This window comes from Rattus norvegicus, chromosome 17, assembly GCF_036323735.1.
Source record: "Rattus norvegicus strain BN/NHsdMcwi chromosome 17, GRCr8, whole genome shotgun sequence".
In the NCBI taxonomy this organism is placed as follows: Eukaryota; Metazoa; Chordata; class Mammalia; order Rodentia; family Muridae; genus Rattus; species Rattus norvegicus.
The window spans coordinates 18,215,262-18,228,656 of record NC_086035.1 but is presented as its reverse complement, the minus strand read 5'-3'; the positions used below and the strand labels follow the sequence as shown (position 1 = coordinate 18,228,656).

Sequence of the window (13,395 nt, the reverse complement as noted above, 5' to 3'; positions counted from 1 at the left end):
TAACAGCAAGAGCCTACTTTTATATATAGATAAATATCAGGCAAAACTGTATTTCCTAGAGGTATCAGTAAACATTAGCATCCAACGGACAGAGAACAGTGCTGGCCATCAGAGTGAACAAAGAGCACGGATCACGCACGGCCTCCAGCTGTCTGTACACACAGCCAAGCTCCCAGCCTCTCCTGCTTTGTAATCTTTTTCATGAGTCTATTAGAAAGATGGTCAAATTTGAGAGAACACAGCATTGAAATATAGTGCTAGCAGTTGATTTGAAAAGTCATAACAACCTTTGATATACAGAAGGAACACTAACAGCATTATCCAAGAGCTGTGAGAACTCAGCATAAAGTCTAACTTCCCAAAGGAAAGTCAAGTCAAAAAAGCCACTCCACACCAGCCTAGAGTGAAATGGGGTTGAACACAACTCGTACCTAAATCAGAGTAAGAAATGTTTTAAATATAGTCTTAATGCCATCAAACAGTTGATTGGAACTCTGCAATGTTTATAGGTAAATACGTTAAAAATTAAAACAGGTGCTGGAGAGATGGCTCAGATGCTAAGAACATTGACTGCTCTTCCAGAGGTCCTGAGTTCAATTCCCAAAAACCACATAGTGGCTCACCATGGTATCATATGTAATGAGATCCAATGCCCTCTTCTGATGTGTCTGAAGACAGCAAGAGTGTGCTCAAATACATAAGATAAATATTTTTTTAAAAAATTAAAGCATATACGTAGTTTCAAAGCACAGAGAAGAAAATACTATATTAGGACACCAGATTTTAAGTATAGACATCAAATATCATACAAACTTACTAGCATTGGCTGTCCCAGAGCCAAATGCAGACTGACTAGGCTGCTGTCCAAACACAGGAGGTTGGCTGCTGCTTGACACTGTCCCAAATGTAGGTGGTGGTACAGGCTGAGAACCAGCAGAAAATAATGCTGTTGAAGACGATATAGAGCCAAAGCTTGGAGGGTTAGGCTGGCTGGCACCTTGACTTTGTCCAAATGTTGGAGTCTGGTTAGCACCAAATGCTGGACTGGCAGATGGTGCTGAATGTCCAGTGCCAAATACAAAGAAGGATCCTGGAGGCCAAGAAATACTTAAATGAACAACTTCGAGGTTTACAGTAAGATAACCCCCGAGAAACTTCTGTAAATCCACAAATCAAGCCACTTTCCTCTTACCTTGATTACAATTAGATTAGAGTAATGACACTATTTTCTAAACACACACTGGTTTAGCAGAAGGTTTAGCACAGTACTCCTCCTCTGCAGCCAACAATCTTATTAGTAAGAGGGTGGGTGTACTCAGACACGGTCTTCTATTATTCCCAGGCTAGCTAGCTTAGGCGCAACAAATTTTTTCTGAAATGATGTCTATCAAAGACTTGCTATGAGCCACTGTAATGCACATCCCATACAATCACTATCACTATCTGGCTGTTTATAAATTTGTCATTTCAAAAAGGCAACTTGGAAATTTTATATATTCTTCGTAAAATTAGAAAATACTGCTCTTAAGAACTAAATATATTCAGCCAGAATGTGAAGCGCACATTTCTCTGCAGATGAAAATTTACATGACTTAGGGGCTCACTGCAACTGGTAACTCAGCAGAACCAATTTAACTACAAAACCTATGTTTTCCCTCCTAACACAAAAGTACCTGAAGAGCTTGATGTGGTTGTAGCCCCAAAAGTGAACCCAGAAGATACAGTACTATTACTACTGGCTCCTGTTCCAAATACAAATGGAGGGGCAGCTGAGGCAGTGCTGGACGTGGTGGCTGGTTTGCCATCTTGAGGAAAGAGCAAAGGCTGAGATGTACTGGACTCGGCGGAGTTTCCGAAGGCAGAGCTGCTGACAGGATTACTGGCCTGTCCAAACACAAAGGCTGCCACAGGCGGGCTGGAGGAAGAGGTGGAACTACCAAATATGCTAGCACTGGATGAAGTGGCCGGCGTACTTGAACTAGAGGAACTGCTGTTCAAGAAGCTAAAAGCTGGCTTTGCTGCACCTTGATCTGCAAAACAATAATTGAGAAAGAAACATAAATCCTTAAGAAGGAACAAATTGCTTAAAACTAAATTAAAATTATTTTTATACTCTCATCAAGTCTTTGAAATGTCAAAAGTACTTAACTTCTCTTTACAAAAGCCCTTTAACATTCAAATAAAAAGTTCTGTGACTAAATTTAACGTGCAGAAATTTAATGTAAAATACACACTGCCTCACATCCAAATCTAACTTGATACTGTATTCAGAAACCAAACCAGATAGCAGAATCTGGGTACATTTCTAAGTGTCTGACTGTGCTGCGGTTTATGTCACATTACAGTAGCAGCATCCTGACTTCAATCCATTCACATGAACAAACCAACAAGACAATCTCACCTCACTGTCTGCAGTGAGCACTTGCAGAGTGTCACCTGCAGGGTGGCACCCTAAATTTTTTAATGTTGTACATATTTCCCTTCATGGTCTCTGTCATCATTAGTGCCTGCCTTTCTTCTCACATTCCTTGTGCATTTGCTTTCTCCCTACAGAATTCATAAGCAGCTTAGAGTTTGACAAGATCCACAGAAACTAAGAACTGAAATGAAGAGGAAAGAAGAAACGTTTCCCCCGGGAATGAGTTTGTTTTCTATGCTCTTACATTTATTCATCACTGCAGCCATTTTAAATTAGAAAGCTTAGAGAATACAGGTCTTGTTTATGCTGTACAACTACTGATTGTTGACATGAAGAAAAGCTTCTGATCTCTATGATTATCTTGAATTTACACGACCTGAATCAAACTTCCTTTTCTACTCTCTCTCGTGTTTCAGCTCCAATGCTACACACTAGATGAGATGGGCAACTGCTTTCTCTAGGTGGTAAGATCTCAGGATCAAATCTGGTTACAATATTTTATTTTTCCACATTTCAAATAATAGGTAGTTTTAATTCTTTTTTCTTTTCTTTTTTTTTTCTTTTGGTAGGTTGTTTTCAAATTTATAAGTAAATATCAAATATGAAAAAACTGCCCATGGTTATGTGAATTTCCCATTTTAGGTGGATTTTTCATTGAGTGCTTCCAATTTATCATTCAAAGGTATTTAATAAAAAAGTGTCAAACTCACAAATTTTGCATGTCTGAAAATAGCTACACTTTTGCTTTTAGGTTTGATCAAATTTTGCTACTTACAAAATGGTTCAAGGTTATTTTATTTATAGGGCACTGTTTGGTGCCGAAGATCAAACCCAGAGCTTTGCACAAGCCTTGGAGAATGTTCTAATACTGAACTGATGCCCAGCTCAGTCATTTTCATTTTGAAATTGGTGTTTTGTTTTGTTTTAATGTAATTTTTACTTGAATGTGTGTAGGCAGCAAATATCCCTGGAGCTGGACTTATAGGCAGTTGTGAGCCACCTAAAATAGGTGTTGGGACTCAAACTTGTGTCCACTTCAAAGAACAGTATGCATAAGTGCTGAGCCCATCTCTCCAGCCTCAGTGTCTTATTTATACAGAAAAATCTTCCTGTAATTTTTCCTTTTTTTTTTTTTGGTTCTCTTTTTCGGAGCTGGGGACCGAACCCAGGGAGGGTCTTGTCTTCCTAGGCAAGCGCTCTACAACTGAGCTAAATCCCCAACCCCCCTGTAATTTTTCTAATGTTTCCCTATATCATTCCCATTATCTAAGTTAATTCAATTTCAAAAGCACTGGACAGACGCAGCCGTCCATCCTCACACTGCTCTGGGAAACCTCATTACAATACTCATCCCACACTCCATCAACCAGCTTCTTTTTAATGGGGTTGTCCCCCACCTCTATTTTAGGTCTCAAATGTTCCTGTTTTCTTAGTGTTTGATTATATTCACTACCAATGTTCCTTATATGTTCGATGACTCATTATCCATAATTTGTAAATAAAAATTTACCTTAAAACATTTTCCCTGATAGCATGCATCAATTCTATAAAATGTCCAAATCAGAAAAGATAAAATTATCTTACAATCAAATATATAATATATATACAATCAAATATATATAATCAAAATTAGATCTGTAGGCAACCCATCAGAATTATGGGAATTTGGACCAAGTGAAACAGAAATGCCTGAATAAGCTCCTAAAAATTTTAAAACAAATAGTCTCCATTATTTTTGGCAGCCACTTATTCCTTGACTTCCTGCATTTATTTGTCAAGGTATCAAATACAATTGGGGAGGGGGGAAAGACAAGTCTTTTACTATTTACCAGTTGTTGTATTGGTTTGATTTCCAAATGCAAAAGTAGCCTTGGCCAGCTGATCAGACTCCTTCACAGATGGTTTTGCCACACTGAAACTGAAGGTCGGCTTGGAGGAACTCTCGTCTTTGGTTTGCTCTGAATTTCCAAAGGAAAATACTGGTTGACACTTTGGCTCCTCATTGTCAGCTTTCTTTCCAAATACCAGAGAAGTAGAAGTAACAGGTTCTTGCTGTTTCTCCTCTGTCCTTCCCAACACAAACATTGAGGGAGATGACAAAGCAGCAGAGTCCACTTTACCAAATGTGAACCCACCCTTGGTAGCAGACGCGTCTTCTTTCTTTGCTTCTGTTGTCTTGTACGTGAAAGGAGTCACTGAGACACTCTTAGTGTCTATGGTTCCAAAGTTGAAGCCGCTCTTGTTCTCTGAGGTCACTGTGGTGTCAATAGCAGCACTAGAGGGGTTAGCAACACCTGCACCAAAACTGAAGCCTGCAGATGAAGACTGAGGCAGCTCCTCTTTCTTTTCCTGCTGCCCAAGAGTAGATACCCCAAACTGAAATGGAGCTGAAGACGCTGGATTGCTTAAGCCAGAAGAAGGTCCAAACTGAAAATTATCATTCTTGCTGTCGTTTTTTATTTCTTCAGGTTTGGAATCAGGTAATACTCCAAATTTAAAATCTCCAGTTGGTTTAGGAAATTTAAAGTTTGTATTCATGGTGTTTGTAGACCCAGAGTCAGATGAAGTGCCTAATTTGAATCCTCCCTGATCTCCAAATTTAAAATTTCCAGTGCTTGTAAAAGTTTGAGAAAGCCCAGAAGATGATGATGGAATACCAAATTTGAAGGCTGAGGGTGCTGGATTTAAAGATGAAGATGTCCCAAAGCCTTCAAAAATAGAAAACACACAAAATGACATCAAATTAATGTGCTTATCCTCATTTCAAACTTAACCCCTGAAAGCTACAGCTCATAGGACAACTCTGGAAAGACCTATAGACCACTTTCCCGTTCAGACTGTGAAGTCAGGAAGGGGAATAGGACATGTGTTGAGGACTGGAGAAGCAGGCACTTCCCTGTCCTGTAGATGGAGATCTAAATCAAAATCAAAACCTGTTGGGATAGAGCCATCAACGTTTTTTAAAATTAGTGATCTAAATCACATATACTAACAGCTCCGATAGGATTTTTTTGTTTTTTGTTTTTTTTTTTTTTTTTAGATTTTTTAATTTGGTATGTGGGCACACTGTCACTCTCTCCAGACACACCAGAAGAGGGCATCAGATCTCATTACAGATGGTTGTGAGCCACCATGTGGTTGCTGGGAATTGAACTCAGGACCTCTGGAAGAGCAGTCAGTGCTCTTAACCGCTGAGCCATCTCTCCAGCTCCCAGATATATCTTAAGATAAATTCAGACACATAAAATACTATATCCAAGTAGCTATAAACAGAGAATAAAAAACCAAAAACATGACAAAAATAATTCACAATAAAAACAGAACAGAAAGGGTAGATGAGGTGATATACAACATCCTGACAAGAATGAAAGAAATCAGAATCCTAGAATGGCAGTATGTTTGCTTAGGACAAGCATAACGTACCTTTGGAAGGTATGCCATGTTACTGCCTTTGTGGAGATAAAAAATTGAAGAAAAAAAAAAAAAAAGAGCCAATATACACAGGAGATAAATTTTCTTTGTGGTCCTAAATCACAATTTTTAAATATTGTGACTGCATTGACTGGAGCATTTACGAATATTTAGCATTAAAGAAATGAAGCAATATTTATAAAAATAAACATCATTACAGTTATTTAAGACCAATTCCTTGGTGTTTTTCTGTTGCTAATTTCTTTAGAATTCTGTTGCTAATTCTTTTGAATGTGAAGCATCAGACTGGTTCAAAACAAGGACTGTTAGACAATGGCGAGAAGAAAGACCCACATTACTCACCCATGAATGAAAGCAAAGGTCAGCCAAGCTTTTCAATAAACTTTCATCCTCAGACAAACCAATTACATCGATCATGTAGACTAACAAAAATCTGTCCATCATATAAACTAACAAAGTGGGTGTGACAGGTCAAAACTATAAACATGATTTTTTATTTATAAACTTTAAAAAGCCACTTAAGACTGGGATAAATTACAAAATAAAGCTTAATGTATAAAAATTCTTCCACATTCACATCTTGAAGGCTAATTCCGTTCAGAGATTCCCTCATCTTCAGATCTAAAATTTCTAATACTTCATCTTTCCTAGGTTTTCCAATAGTTAAAGGAACTCAAATGGGGTTATCAAAACTGGGAAACACCATTTAGCATAAATGACCATGTGAGGTTAGATGGTAAAGCAGTCAAAGAACTGGGCTTTGAGGCTAAGGAAATGCTGGCTGGAGTAAGGCTTATGCCGCTATGCTTGCTAAGTGCTCTCTCTCTTGCTCACAGCCATACTCAGGAACTAGATGACTTTTACAATAAGGTCATGTAAGAGTCAAGTTCATACTTAAATCTGGAAACTGAATAACACAAAGAAGTCCCTTATCCGGATACATAAATGGCATCCTAATGATGTATGCCTAATTTGATTTTACCATCACTCACAAATAAGTTTTTTAAAAAAAAAAAAAATCCTCAAGGACCATGTCTCATTTTATAATTATTCAGAGAATGGGTACCTTAAAAACCAAACCTGTACAAACACATTTTGCTTTAACTAGGAACCAGAGGTGTTCCTTCACAGCCTTACCTTTAAACTCAGACTTTGTGCCTGGCTTTGCACTTTCACAAGCTATGCACTTGGTAGAGTCCGCTTTATTTTGCACTAGGCATACTTCACAGTCCCAGCTTCCCTCTGGTTTTTTAAACTTGTCCAATCCTAAACAGCCTCCAGAAGGCAGAGAGACAGGGACAGGGTTGCTGCTTGAGGCAGATACCAAACCTAAAAGCAATGGGGAAACTGATGAAATTTTTAAATTTATATCTTAATGATACCACTGACTTTTCAAATTTCAGTAACCTTTTTACACACCCACATACACACAGAGCCAGAAAATAAGCCTTACAGTGGTATAAATAGGACAGACTTCTCAGACTTAATTTAACATTGCAAATAAACATCTTGCTTTAACCTTTCTCAGTGGTGAGCTTATACTTAAGTCTGAACTATTCCCAAGTTCTGTCTCTGTCTCTGTCTCTGTCTCTCTCTCTCTCTCTGTGCGTGGGCGAGTACATGTTTAATTTGCAGCTGAGAAGACAACTTAGTCGTTCAAGTGCTTACATAACAAACAAGAGGACATTTCAGATCCCTGAGGAGAACTCATGTAAATAAAGGCTGGGGGGACACAGCCCATCTACAATTTTAGCCTTGGAAGATGAAGGGGACAAGGACTCAAGTAATAACTCAGTCTTTAGGCAGAACCAGCAGGCTTGTGGAGAGGAGTGGCACAGGAAGGATGAATCAGCAAGGCTGGTGTATGAAGCAGAGTTCAGATAGAGTCATTTATTCTTGGGCTCCCTAAACAGTCACTGCTGCCCCACTCATCTCAGTCACAGGAGCAGTCTCTGCATTTTAAAGTATGTTCTCTTTTATTCTGCCAACAAAATTTGTGTCCGGAGTCTGTTGTTGGTCCATTACTCATCTGACAAGTTACCATCTTCATGATGTACCAGTGTGACCATTTCTTCCTTCCTTCCTGCTCTTCAGAAGCTGGTCTACAAGGCCCCAGAGTCCTCATCCATTTTCTACATACAATCAATCTGTCTGATCCTTCTGCTATTTGAGTCTTCTCATTTCATTTTTTGAGAACTTTATGAGTATAATGTGCTTTCATCATATCCATCTCTCCTGCTCCAACTCCTCCCACAACTCCCACCTGTCTTTCACAATTCATGTCCTCTTCTACAGTTGTTATTATAGATGTATGTAAAACATCTAAGTATTACCCACACGTACATGATTGATGGGACATGAGTAACCTAACAGGGAGTTCATACCTGAAGAAAACTTAAGTCTCCCTCCCTCAGCAGCCATTAGTAAACAGGGGCGGGACCTTGTAAGCCCTTTTCTCATTTGTGCTGGAAATGTTGACTGCTTTGTGGGGTCCTGTGCAGGCCTTATGCAAGCAGACATATCAATGAGAGTTCATGAGTGCAACATCCCTATCACATCCAAAAGAAAACTATTTTACAGTATTCTGCCCAGTAATCTTCTGTCTGAAACACTTGGTCTTGGTCTTATTCTAGTCAGCTCCTTCAAAGGTTATTCTGTCACAGTTGTTATTCCAGTTAGTCAAAGATCGATGTTTGACTCTTTCTCAGTTTGGAGTGCTTTCCTCAATTCACTGAACTCACATCTATTCCTAGGACTTCAAATATCAAACTGTGTGCTATAATCCCCTAAAATCTGCATTCCAGTCCCAAGGGTATAGATATAGTCCCTGTGATGAATTCAAAAGCCTCAAATATATATCTGAATGTCAACTTTACCACCTTGAAATCTGTCATTAGTACATAGTTCTAAATCCTCCCTCATTATCCAACTCTACCATCTGATCCTTTGTCACCATTATCTGCCATTTATATTACTCACGCAAACTTCCGAAGCTGTCCTTCCAAATTCTGCTACCTTGAATTCTGCTGCATTGTTCACAATCATTCCTAATTCTAATTCTAGGGGATCTGATGCCCTCACCTAACCTTCATGGATGTCAAGCAGTTATGGCAACATGCATACATACCACACATAGATACAGACAAAACACTCACATAAAATGAATAAATGTATAAATAAACTTGAAATATTAGGTACAGTTTGAGCTTAGAAACATGGCTCAGCAGTTAAAAGTATTTGCTGCTCTTGCAGATTGGATTAGTTTTGAAACACAATCTCTAACTCTAGTCCTAGGGAATCCAATACCTTCTTCTGGCTTCTTCAGGCTAACATATGCTCATACACAGAGAAACAGATGCACATACACATACCAAAAAAAATTTTTCCACCCAAAAATAAAATGAGAACTGGAGGCAGAGACAGGTTCTTTACCTCTTAAAGAATCCCCTGTAAATGACCAGGCCAAATTTGATATAATTATATCTACACTATGTTATCAATCAAGTTCCATGCCAGCAAGGCTTACATAAACTCTATCTGAAAACTAGAAGAAAAAAAATTAACCTGACCAAATCATCCGTTTGTTGACAGGGCATTGTGCCCAGAAGAAAGGTGGTGGTATTTTCATATTAATTCATAAAATTCCTTTGCTCCTAAATAATTTACTTCCTGATTCAAAATCTCACATCTGTCAACTCAGAATTCTAGTTTTCTCCACATATATACTTTTGTTGAGGTGAGGAGACAGTGCCAGATGGAAAGAGTTAAATATTTTGAAATCAGGATCCTCTTTTAATGCCAATTTTAACTAGAAATAGGAAGAGCTCAGGAAAGAAATCTGGCTAGTAAATCTCACATTACAGAATGTCTACAGACCCACAGCTGATGTGACTCCTACAGTCTTAACTCCTACAATAAACATGTTATTTGCTATCTATATTACTATACACTTTCAAAACAAATTTAAAAATAAATCTGCTAATAATAATTCTAAAATAAAGAGAATCTCAAACCAAATTCCATTTTTGTAACCAAGTTAAAGAGTTTTTCACCAAAATTAATTAAATTACAATCTGGTAGACAGCACATGGCTACAGAGAACACCAATAATCTTCAGAAATAAGCACCAGATTAAAGCATGACTACCTACTTTTTGAAGAACCCCTTGCAAATGACCAACCACCCTCATTTCTACATAGACAAAGGAGACACAGCAAGATGGTCTGAGGAAGACTAAACCACTGCGAGCTTTCAGTACCTTCACTTGTTATTATTAGATTCTAATGACACCACACAGAACAAGCAGCACAGAATGTGTCAGTTCACAACCTAGTCTGTGAGAACAAGTAATCTAAACCTAATCAAGAGATGTAAACTCCAAGATAGTTTTTAAAAAATTAAGACATAAGAAATGCTCGTCTGGAACCATTTTAAACACCAGGGTTTTCTAGGCCGTCTCACAGTTAAATGTTCTACCAAAGTAATGAGTAAAACTATTTCATAGCCATAGCTGTAAAACATACCTGGTTTCTCAGATGTACAGGAGACACATCTGCTGTCTTCTGCCTTATTAGAAACACAGCATACCGGACACTCCCAAGATCCCACGGGCCTTTTGAATTTATCTCCAAATCCTAGTGTACCAGTGGTCACGGTGGTAGAAGAGGAAGCAGTCACAGGACTTTCTGAAGCCACCGTCAATGGAAGGGCTCGCTTCACACCAGTGCCAGGTTTGGGTGTTTCACAGGCTACACATTTTACTGCTTCAGGCTTATTTTGCACTAAACAGGTATCACAATCCCAAGTTCCTATTGCTGGTTTAAATTTATCTCCAAAACCTGTCCCTGATGTAGAAGCTGGCTTGTCACTTTTGCTTGGTGTCCCAATTCCAGTCTGTTTAGCAGTTTCTTTCAGTGGCAGTTTTGCTGCTTGACAGGCTATACACTTATTGTCTGTGACTTTGTTCTGGAGTAGACATGTGTCACACTGCCATGATGATCCAGCTTTTAAACTTTCTCCAAACTCAACCCCACTAGAAGAAAAAGTACTTATTGCTGGTCTTGTATAAACTATTGAGCTTGTAGTTGTGGGCTGAAGAGCAGGAGAATCAACCTTTGGTGACATGAAACCTACAGTGAAGAAAAAAGAAGAGTGTTCCTCTAAACCAAGCCAGTGGGATTCTAATCAAATAATTAACTACATCATTATTATTGAGGGGGGAGGGTTTCCACAACTATCAGGTTATACAATCTGAGAATGATTAAGCTTTTTTAAATTACCTACACAAGCATATCATTATGTGTCTATATGACATTTAAATCTACTTATTTAAATCTAAGTTCTATAAATATAGAAACAGGTCATCTTTACATTATACACAATTTTCTCTAGTCTGTCACTGCTACCTACCACATGTCATTCTGCCTCCCTACAACAATGACCTCAGTACACTCAAGTCTTCCTCCTCATCCATTGCTTCTTCCAAGTATTCCCACAGCTATGTCACATGACTTCAGTATCTATGATCATTAAGTGTTGCCTAGTCAAAAATCCAGTGTTGTCTTCTACCTGAAGTCCGGCTAAAGGCCAGTGTAAAACAGGCATTTCATAGAAGTCCTTCCATCTATCCAGGATTGATATTTTGTCATAGGGTCTCAGTATCTAGCTGAGGTCAAACTTGAGTTCATCACCTGCCCCCAATCTTAAGTGCTGGAATTAGAGTGTACACCACCTAAGCCTAGATCAAGGATCGTCTTTTAATTAGTCACCTTTAAAACTGAACAGTTGTTAAGTCCCAACAAAGATGCGGCAAACCTCTAGACAGGCCTATAAACAAAGTGACTAAGACACTGTCTGTCCTCACCAAGGAGAAATCTTAGTGACAGAAACCCAAGTTAGATGCGTGACATCGCTCATCAATACAGTTTTGGAGTACTTCTTGCTGAAGTACTGAAGGAATAGTTTAAGAAAAATATTCACATGGAACTCTGGTATGGAAGTGGGGAAGCTTTCATTAAATTGACTCAATACCTAGGAAATGTCTTTCTTTGAAACAAGCTACCTTTCATACCATACACCCACACCATCAGGGATCTGGTTTTCCCAGCCTTTAGTACCACAGGAAAGAAAAGAAAGACTGGTACAGTCTGTCTAGTGTTGTCAAGGTATTATCCAGCCAAGCAGAGTAGGGCACTCCTTTAATCCTAGCAGTCTGGAGGCAACACTGGCAGATCATTTGTTTGTGAACAACCTAGTTAACATAATGGCCCAGTGAACTTCCAGGCCAGCCACGTTCACACAGTTCCACCCTATATTCAAAAAGTAAAAGAGAATGAAAGTCATGAGCTTCCATATGCTGCCCATGATCAGGCTGGCATAATCCCAGAAGCAATTTTTCCCTGGGAGCCACTGAATGTTTTTTTTTTTCCTTCCATTGTCAGGTTTTCCAAATTCAATTCAAATTAAGTCTCCTACTGTTTTCTATGTAAAGCTTAGTTAAAAGGGGACATGATGCTGGGTGGTGGTAGCAGACGCTTTTGGTTCACACTTTTTATCTCAGCACTGGGAGGCAGAGGCAGGATGAGGCCTGGTCTACAGAGTGAATTCCAGGACAGCCAAAGTTACAAGAGAAACTTTGTCTCAGGATGGATGGATGGATGGATGGATGGATGGATGGATGGATGGATGTCAAGATTATGAATGCAAACTGTAGCTCTAAATATATGTGAGAAAAAAAGCTACACATTTGGCTCCACCTGCTAATTGGTAATTCTAGTCCATGTACTTTGGAATTTAGTCATAGCTCCTATGTAGGCAGCGTGTACCATCTTCTAAAGGGAAAAATCTGAGCCCAAACCACCAAACCCTTTGAACCTTGTTAAAGAGGCCAATAGGGTTACTTTTTAAACCTTAACCCATTGTACACTGAATACATCTGCTGAGTAAGTCTGCATTTTTTTCTGGGCTATTAGGTTAGCTTATAAACAACTTCACATCCAGAATTCGCTAGAATTCAAACTATGAACATTCTCTTCTGATTCAAATTGAAAAGTATTCAAATTAAGTATTCTTACTTAATTTCTAGTAATCCTCTTCAAGTTAGTTACCTGTTACTCTAACAGGATAATTACAAGTATTATTATACTATGCCTGAATACATATAAACTTTGATTGTGCTGGGTGGTGCTAACACAAACCTTTAATACTAGCCCTCAGGGGGCAGAGGCAGGATGAATTCAAAGTCAGCCTAGTTACAGAACAAATTCCAGGAGGATGAGGGCTACACTGAGAAAGACCCCCCACCCTGACCCTCCACCAAAATAAAAATAAATAAATGTAAATAAAAAAATAAACAAATACCACACTACAATTCTTCATATACGCTACACTTCTGCAAACTTAGCCTAGTGGCACATGCATGCCAAACTGGAGAGAACTGTGAGGCTGTGGCAGTTCAATGATCTCATCAGTGAAAGGTGCTGACAGCAAAGGCAGTAAACGTTGAGTCATGTGCTTTTCCTATACTCACCTCTTAAAGAGATTTC

The 13,395-nt window shown here is 38.8% G+C and overlaps 1 protein-coding gene across 2 annotated transcripts in view; it reads right to left on the bottom strand.

The window, feature by feature from the left end:
- Nup153 (nucleoporin 153) overlaps positions 1-13,395 on the bottom strand; it is a 52,676-nt gene that overhangs the window by 2,453 nt on the left and 36,828 nt on the right. For both annotated transcript variants that reach the window (XM_017600457.3, NM_001100470.1), the window contains 5 exon segments: positions 10,375-10,980; positions 6,989-7,180; positions 4,249-5,127; positions 1,674-2,030; positions 818-1,090 (listed from right to left, as the gene is read on the bottom strand). In XM_017600457.3, coding sequence (XP_017455946.1) covers positions 818-1,090; positions 1,674-2,030; positions 4,249-5,127; positions 6,989-7,180; positions 10,375-10,980 — 2,307 coding nt within the window.